General features: G+C 34.8%; 1 protein-coding gene across 1 annotated transcript in view; it reads right to left on the reverse strand.

Annotated features, from left to right (window-relative positions):
* Nucleotides 1-6,851, reverse strand: part of LOC136798233 (mutS protein homolog 4-like) — a 49,379-nt gene extending 42,528 nt beyond the window's left edge. The window contains exons 1-5 of the mRNA XM_067054810.1: nt 6,737-6,851; nt 2,196-2,286; nt 1,340-1,404; nt 577-662; nt 147-209 (exon numbers count right to left, since the gene is read on the reverse strand). Of these exons, the coding sequence (XP_066910911.1) occupies nt 147-209; nt 577-662; nt 1,340-1,404; nt 2,196-2,286; nt 6,737-6,821 (390 nt within the window). The 5' untranslated portion in view covers nt 6,822-6,851. The remainder of the gene's footprint in view (nt 1-146; nt 210-576; nt 663-1,339; nt 1,405-2,195; nt 2,287-6,736) is intronic.
* Nucleotides 6,852-9,451: the final 2,600 nt, after the last annotated feature.

The following is a 9,451-nucleotide window of genomic DNA, read 5'->3' on the forward strand; positions in this document are numbered from 1 at the left end:
AGAAAAGAAATGGAATAGTTTTGTCAAAAATTCATCCAATTAGAAATTCAAGCACTAGAACTATTTTGGTAATATTTTGGTTCTGAATAGGCATTATGGGTGAAGAAGATAGTATATATCATGAAATAAAGAAAAACTCAATCTACCTCATTTGGTTGCAGCACTTGAATTTTGGTCAATACTTTCACATAAGTTGCATTATCTGAAAACTGTAAAGAAAATTTTAGCCGAATTAGCCGAATGTAGCTGTTGCTTTTTACAAGATTACAGAGCCCAACGTAAAATAGATTTTAAATAGTATGAAGCCAGATTGCTGCTCAATAAATCGGAAAGAAAAGCAAAAGATTTTTCAGTGAGGATTTGATTATCTGATTATTTTCAGTGGGAACAAAAATCAGAATATAATTTTTTCACTGGCCAGTATATTTTGGTCAATTGAATTTTTCCAGCGGGAAAAGGTTCCAGTGGGTCTGTGAGAAGGGGTGTTTATTTGTAAATTATGGATTTTGTCTAACTTTACGTCGAGCTAAATAATATCAATATAATATCAATATTAATGATGCAATATTTTCATACCTGTGAAAGAACCATTTCAGAAGCTTTGAAGTCTAAACTTGTAAGTCCAATTTCTCCTTTAGCTAGCCCTCTTCCTTCAGCAATAGCTACAAAAGAGAAAGAAATATTTCCACGAGTGCTTGGCCGATTTTTCAAGTAAGTAGAGGCTTATAATTAAATACACTATAAAGAAAACACAGATGCTGTCAAAAAGTTAAAGGAAACAATATTGAACCAGCTTTGTTCATTGGTTTCTTAGAATTACAGAATAAATCATACAAACTTATAAAGTCTGTCTCAAAAGTACGTGAAAACTTTAGTTTGAACTTTTCTCAGCACCTTTTTATCCCAGCTGACACACAACGTTGATTCAACGTTCACCTGACGTTATATGGACGTTATGAACATTGGTCAAACGATAAATCAACGTTATGTACAAGCTTGGATGCTGAGTTATAAAGCTATGCACCATTGGAAAGGTATTTCCAAGGATAATAATCTAAAGGATGAAAGATTTAAGAAAAATTGAAAAATGAAGATGAAAAAATTAAGATTTGTTCTACTGATTTAAAAATAATGACATGAAGATTTTTAGAATATTTGAGCCTTACTTATTTCAAACATGTGTTCAGATTTTTAGTATCTTACTTGGATGAAAAGTTACAGCCCTTTGAAGTAGGCCTAAAGTGATCAAAAATGACCAACATCACAGAAAAGTGTCCACATTATCTTTGAGACAGACATCACTTAATCCACCTAATTGTAATTATGAAAGCTTTTCTACCTATCAAAAGCATGTTGTTTTTGCCTGCTCCAGGTGTACTTATTGATCGTGGCACAGATCTTGCTCTGAAGAAATGAAAAGAGAAAACTCTACAGTGACCCACTCTGCCAACATCACACCTTTTTGATAGTCTTAGAAAGTAATTTATAACTATCGATCAGGGTAACCATACTTTGATAGCTTTTAAGTCACTCAGAGACTCGACTTTAGTGAGCTACGATAATCCGAAGAAATTCATATTAAAGCCTATCGAACAGATAGGTAGTCACTTTTAAGTTACTCAGCGACTCGACTTTAGTGAGCTAGGATAATCCGAAGAAATTCATACTAAAGCCTATCGAACCGATAAGTAGTTATCTGTAAAGAGCAGCCTCTAAAACAGTTCTTAACTTCAAGCCAAATCATTACAAATATATCTGTGATCTTATAGTTATTAAATATACACCTTTTCGACCGTAGTCGCGCGGTCAAGCGCGTGCCACTTTATTATATTTTAATTTGCCACCCTAAACTCGATTCACTAACTTTTTTCTATTGCCTTTAAGTGCGAAAAAAAGACTGGGATGGTTTTAGGGTGGTAAAAAATGCCCGCACGGCAATTTGCGGCTACGGTCGAAAAGGTGTATTGATACAATCCGAGTTAATAATTTTGTCAGTCCAGTGGCAAGGAATGAGAGTTATCCCTTAAATTAAAAACTTTAACAAAAAAGCAAAATAGTACGTTCAGGTCTACAGCTTACTCTATATCATTTTGGACGTAAACAGCTAAACTGGGATTGAAAACAGCGCAAAATTTCCTATTGGATTGTCTTAAGAAATAAGTTAAAAAATGTAAAGATCAGATATGAAATCTTACCCACTATGTTTTGAGGTTAAAACTCGATTGTTACCAGAAATTGTTGAATTTGTAGCAAAAGAAGTCATGGCAGGTGTTTCCATTGACATACCTAAAAGGAGAGATTTTTTTACTTGTCAGTCTGATTTTAGCCCAGTAGCCTTGGCTTCCAATAGATCTCATTCCCAAAGATAGCTGCTAAAATTGATAATTTGATTAGCTCTAAAATTGTTATTTTCAAAAAATTAGACATTTGCTTTTGGACCTTTAGAGAACACACACTATGACGGCGAACGATAGAGTTATTCTTGACAAAAATCTTTACTGGCTTCAATTACATATGATTGTGACTTTCCTTTGATAGAGCTCAAATTGTCCAGTTTTTATACATATTGTTATTTTATATTTCCAGTCAAAGAATACAGCAATAGAGGGCAATGAAATTTGGAAGAGTTAAACTATGACTACACTGATAAGTTTTCAAGCAGTTGCAATGTAGTTGTTAGAAATCTTTGTAGTATAACTGCCTTGAGATGTGCAAATTTAAAAACAAATGAGTGTTCTTTTTATTGCTTTGCTGCAGGAAAAAATTTTGAGGTGCTACATTTTGCAATCATTCACAGAGTTGCAAACTAATGCAGATCACATTACTGAGTCTTATTAGTGTACTCCAGCTTTTCTCATTCACAGGGTTGCAAACTAATGCAGATCGCATTACCTTATTAGCGTACTCCAGCTTTTCTTATGAAAAAAACTCTATTGACTCCCAATAATTTACATTCCCAAATGAAGCAGATCTCCCATTGTTAAAATGTAAAGCAGGAGAAGCAATGAAATTTTGTACAGTCACAAAAAAAGGAAACTGATAATCAATTGAACCAAATTTAATGCATCAATCAATAAACCTTTTCTTAATGACAAGACCATTTTTACTAATAATACCCGCAAAAACGTTACAATATAATCACTTTAAGACTTGATTAAACCGATTATGAATTATTTTCCATGCCCTTGATGTTTGTTGTTTATTGATTAAAGTAAATTGTTCGAATATTTCATCCAATATAGAAAATCCAACGTTGGCTATGTTGAACCATAAAGATGAATGGGCTATGACAAGATATTTGAAGTGAGGCCCAAAATTTTGGGCAAAAATTGCCACCCCTATCGTTATAAGGTGAAGAAGAATTTCTTCAAAACACTATAAAGTTGTACATTTAAAAGAAATTTAACCAGCAAAAAAAGAGAGGGGGCTCCTCTTTCCCAACTAAAATATTTGATCTCAAAGCATCTGTAAATGCCAGTCAAACATATGACACAAATTACACAATTACAATACAATTCAAATTAGAATTTATAAGTCATATTTACGCGTGATCAACATAGACTGACGGCTAAAAAGAACAATACAAAATACATCAGAAATTGAACATATACTATGCAAAACAGCTTAGAAAAATACAAATCAGAAAAATAATTGAAATAGAAAACTTTAAAGTTATAACGAAGTGAAAGAAAAATATAACATATACAGATACTCACTAAAGAACACTGTGTTGGAACATCACATAACTAATGGTACAATGCACAACATTTAAACAACACAACAAAACACAAGACTGAGCATTTATAACTTATACAGATAACATAGAAATTCCCATAGGGATCATAATACAATACGAAAATATATAAACATTACATATTCTCAAGGTAATAAAAACTAAACCTAATAAACATGATATAAAATAAATGACATAAAAGGAAACAATTATAAGAAATCTACCTACAAAAAACTTACAAAAAACCAATTAAATACAAAGTAATAATTGAAAGAACATCAAACAGTTACACAAAAGAACAAACATATAATTAATGCCCAAACAGCATTAACGGCTTCCCTACCATTTTTCTGTTAGTTATTTTCCAAAAAACACTCTACCTATTTCCAATGCATAGTGCGGAAAGGGGTCTGACCCCCCCCCCTTCTTAAATGATCCCCCCCCTTTTTGGCATCCCCCCAACCTTTAAAAATGCCTATCCCCCAAGGGTTTTGGGCTAAATTTGTTATGGTAAAAAGGGAAGGGAAACATAAAGAAAAATTAAGTCTGGCAAATATAATACCACTTTTTAGTGAAAATAAAGAACTTCCTTTCATGCAGACCAAATTTAATAACAGTGCTGGAAAATAATCTACAACATATGTAAGCCCCCTTCTTAAACGATCCCCCCTCCTTGCTACCCCCCCCCCTTTTTAGTAAAAATTTCTGATCCCCCCTTCTTGACTTATTTGGAAGGTGTCATCCCCCCATAAGAAAGGGGGAGTCCGAACTATGGAATGACATCATTCACTTTCAAATGTGAAGGTGACTAAATGAATCAAACATGATCCAACACAAAAATTGATAGAAGAAAAGGAATAGATATAGGACAAAATGTTTCATTGGGATCAAACTCTTATCCAACCTCATCCTCTAACATGCTTTCTTCCCTTCCCATTTTTGCACTTGAGCTAACGATTCCAACATTCCATCTAACAGAGAGAAAATTGTATGTTGGATGGAATGTTGGAATCGTTTACAACTATTATGATATATATTGTGAAAACAAAAGCAGAAAGGATTCAAAGGTGAATAACATTTTTGATCATTATTCATGACGTCATAATTTAAAAAAGTTGAATATCTCAGGAACTAATGCTGGAAACGCTATGAAATTCGGACCAATGATAGAATTCATCAAGAGGAGAAGAAATGTTTTTAAAAAAAAGCTGGTGTCAGCATTTTATTGCAAAAATTCGAATTTCTGCAATTTCTGCTGGCGTCATCAATTTTGGGAAATACTTTAAACTTTTTTTGAATCATCTCAATGTGCTCTATCACTGGTCCAAATTTCATAAAGTTTTGATTTATATTTCTTGAGATATTCAACTTTTTGTATTTATGACGTCATCAATTATGACGTCATAAGCAGGTTTTCTTAAAATATCTCTAATTATACTGAGAAAAAACTTTTAAGTAACACCAAATCTGGTATTCTACATCCAATTACGCTCCCAAAAATATATAATTTGTTATGGTTTATGAACTGGAACTGGGGGCGAAAAAGTAATGCAATTTTGGGACATGCATTAAGTTACCCGGGTCAACCTATGCATCCACAACACACCCACCTCAGTCCCCCACCCACACAATTTATACGGAGAGACACTAAAGCAAAATAGGAAACAGGGATGGACGTGTCACTGATTAGGGTCCCTTTTTTAAGCTCTAAAGACAGTGTCCAAAATTCACTAATTTTCAAGATTTGTATCTGACAGGATCAACTTTTGATTACTTTGAACAATTTTCAGGGTAGAAATTTCAACACCCTAACCACTGTGCCACAGATTCGTTTCTGACGTCTATATATATTGAACAAACTACAGACCAGTCTATATTAATGGAAGGTTACAAGAGAGTGCTTGTTTTGAGCTCCAACCTTAATAGACAGGCAGCTGATGACATCAAAAAAGTGAATAAGTGAAAATTTGAGGGACAAATATTGAGTACTTATTTTGAAATCTTTATACTGTAGTTTAGAGAGTCAGAAAAATTTACTCGACGTGTTTCAAAATCTTTACCGGACGTGTCCGAGAATAATTTATTAATTGATTAATTGAGCTTTTGAATGGTGTACATTGTTTTTCGATTTGATGACGTTGAAATTTGACATTTTTATGAGAGGGGATGAGAGGGTCATGATTGACCAAAATCACATGTCAAATTTAAGTCTTAACTTTTGAAATCTAAATTTTTACCTATTGAGACTGATATGTGATTTAGAATCTAGATCGAAAAATGCGTCGAATGGTATATATATGATTATTATATGCTGAAATCAAATTTTCACTTTTGGTGGTGACGTCATCATTTGTCAAATTACTACCAGACATGTCCGTTAAATAAATTTTCGGGTGCCGAGTAAAATTTTTAGGATCAGTAGATATATGGGAACAAGAAAAATCAACTCGACGTTTGTCCCAAAGTCGTCCAGATTTTAGATGTTGTCAGCTGCCTGTCTATAAACTCTAAATAATATTAATTCAATTTCAAGCCAATCTGATACATAACCACACCCAGCCAAACCACACCCATACCCAACCGTACCAGGTTGCCTGTAGGTCTTGACACTATTACTGCATGCCGGATGCGAAATATATATTCATGATACATAAAAACAATGATAGAGCCATGCATCATAATTACTGTATCATGAATATATATTTTGCATCCGGCCATATGGCTAGGGCTGGACTACATAATTATTCAACAGGACGTCCACTTTGAAAAAAGGTCTATTTTGCCCCCGGCGGCATATCTTTGCTGGCCGTCAAGGTCAGTAGGGGGCACTGATATGGTCAAGGTCAGTGCCCCCCTGTCAAGGTCAGTGCCCCCCCCCAGGATATTTAAATTTTACCAAAAACTCTCCAACAAAATATCAAACTGTCAAGAAGCAAAAGCCCTCAAAAAAGTTCTCAAAACATAAACGAAACATAAAATGAAAGGAAAACAATAGGAACTCACGAAACTTAGCACTATTTGAAGCAGCTCTCTTTCTGCCTTCATTTTTTGTAAATGGAGTATAATCTGGCAGATTTGATTTCCTCATTCTGTCTTTGAACTTTTTGTTTTTTAGTGACCGGGGTGTAAAAAACTTTATAGAAATGTGTGGCGGAAAATGGCGGGAAACGAGGAACCGGGATTTAGTTACTGGGAAAACAAACCGATTTCGGGATGAACGGGACTATTCCCGCACTTTTATGTTATGGAAACAAGATGGTACCCTGCACGTGGTCACTCAGTTACGGCGGAACTACCCAAATTGAAAGCAAAATTGATTGATAAAAGGTAAACTTAATTGTACTACTTCTCTATCAGTCTCCGGGGTATATAGGCCAGGGTACTTTTTTCCATCTCCATGAGTCCTAGGTAGGGTCGTAAAAACACAAAAATAGAAAAATCAGTTTTAAAAGGGGTTCCAAAAAATTATGACAATCAAAAATCAACTCCCTCTCAAAAGGGTCATAACCAGACGATGTCAATCGAACGAATCGAACGCCGAATCAATTGAACGCAATCGAACGCAATCGAATGATTGAAATTCGATTGCCGAACGCAATCGAATGCCAATCGAATATTACCGCGATTTTCTCGATTGATTCGATTGCGTTCGATTGACTAATGTATTCGATTGATTCGATTGATTCAACTACGTTCGGTTGGCTTATGCATTCGACTGGTTCGACTAATTGATTCTGTTGATTAACATTGATTCTCGTTCAACATTTGAATAGTTAAACGAGATGATATGAATCATTTTAGCCTGGATTCTAGAAAATGCAGATCATGCAGGCCCACATGTTTACTGCAAGTTGTGTGTCAAAGCCCGTTCGTTGCGTTGATTTATCTATCGTATCGCGATACTTAACCTCCCTAATAAGAGGCGCTCGAAATTGAAAGGAATTGAGGTAAATTGGAATCTAATTTAATCGACCACCCGTCGAATGCAGTCGAACGTAATCGAACATCAATCGAACGTAATCGAATATCAATCGAACGTAATCGAATATCAATCGAATCAATCGAATTTTACCCAGAATTTTACGTTCGATTGATATTCGATTGCGTTCGGCAATCGAATCGCAATCATTCGATTGCGTTCGATTGCGTTCGATTGATTCGATTGGAATTTTCGTTCGATTCCGTTCGATTGACATCGTCTGGTCATAAGTTCTTGGAATTTGGACTAAGTTTTGGTTGAAATTTTGGGGAAATAGTCTCTCAAAGTCAACGTAAAATAATAGACAAATTTTTTCGCAATTCAGTCTCTTTAAGGATCAATTTTTAAATTTGGCTCAGACATACCTATCATCTAGCAAACCAAGCACTAGAACCCCCTGAATCCGAAGGATTTCAAAACTTTCTTGAGGGAAGGCCAAGGGTTAAAAAAAAATTGGTAAATGTAGATTATATTTTTGTGAAAATGTTGAAAAGGAACCTTGAGAGACTTACAGACAATATTTAATTTATTTTGAATTTTAATTTATTAAAATATTGACGGTACCGTCAACTGCTCTAACTTAACTTGGGACTATCTGACACAACATGGGACAGCAATTCGGCCACCATTTCACCGAACCTCCAAAGTCATTTGATTTGACTTAATGAACGGCGTATTAAAAAATACAAGAAAACAAATTTGTTGTCAATGAGATTTAACAGTAAGTGAAAATACAGACCAGATATCAACCAGTCCCATGTTTCAACCAATCGTCCCAAGTTAGAGCAGTTGATGGTAACTGTCTGCACCTAGCCCCTATTTTTGCATGAGCACCCCGCCCCCCAAGCCACTAGCACTAAGAGGGCTAGCCTGGGAATCCAAGCTCATAATCTTGGAAAAAACAAAAAATACCTCACCTCACAAAGTTCTAAAATTATATAGCTTGGTGCAGGTAGATTAGTCTGATACAGAATGTTATAAACAGTCTGTGTGTGAACCCTTGTTGACAGACTTTCTGAACTTTGGAAACCCAGGCAAACACACATAATCAACTCACAATAAAAACTCTTTCACAAGCTCTAAAGACTTTCAAAACTACTAAAAACCACATCAAAACATCAGCCACATGTATTTAGACATCCAGTCAACAGCCATTTTGTTTCAAAATGAATCTATGTTTTCATTTTCATTTGTTTTCCTTTTTTCTGCAGAGTCAGCTTTTTCCATAAATTATGCGCGCGCATCGAAATTATCAAAATGCGCGCGAAAGTACTGCTAAGTGATACGCCGAAAGCTGGCCAATCATGCCGAACCTGCATTGCAGGGAAAAATGTCCCTGCAGGCGAGTTACCTGCGACAAGCGTTAAACAAGCAGCAAAAATATCATAAACTAGACTGTGAACAGAGTTTAACGCTTGGATTCCCAGGCTATAAGAGGGCCTGCAAATTAAGCTTGGTATTATTTTTATGACCAACAAATCAGACACTACAGGCAAAATTTTGGTAAAAAAACTAAAAAGATAGGTAAAAAAATGACAATTTTTTAGAGTTGAATTCAACAAAAATGATTTTTATCTTCGGATAGAGCATGAAATTCTGAGAAAAAAGTTTACTACAACAAGTCTTGTACTCAAACACACAAAAAGATATGGTCATTTAAAATTAATAATGCTGTGAAATCTGATAAGATTTAATTAGCCAAAATGTGTTTGATTTTTTTTCATGGGTTTCTTCTGGGT

This window comes from Clytia hemisphaerica, unplaced genomic scaffold (genome assembly GCF_902728285.1).
Source record: "Clytia hemisphaerica strain Z4C2 unplaced genomic scaffold, Clytia hemisphaerica genome assembly, whole genome shotgun sequence".
Classification (NCBI taxonomy): Eukaryota; Metazoa; Cnidaria; class Hydrozoa; order Leptothecata; family Clytiidae; genus Clytia; species Clytia hemisphaerica.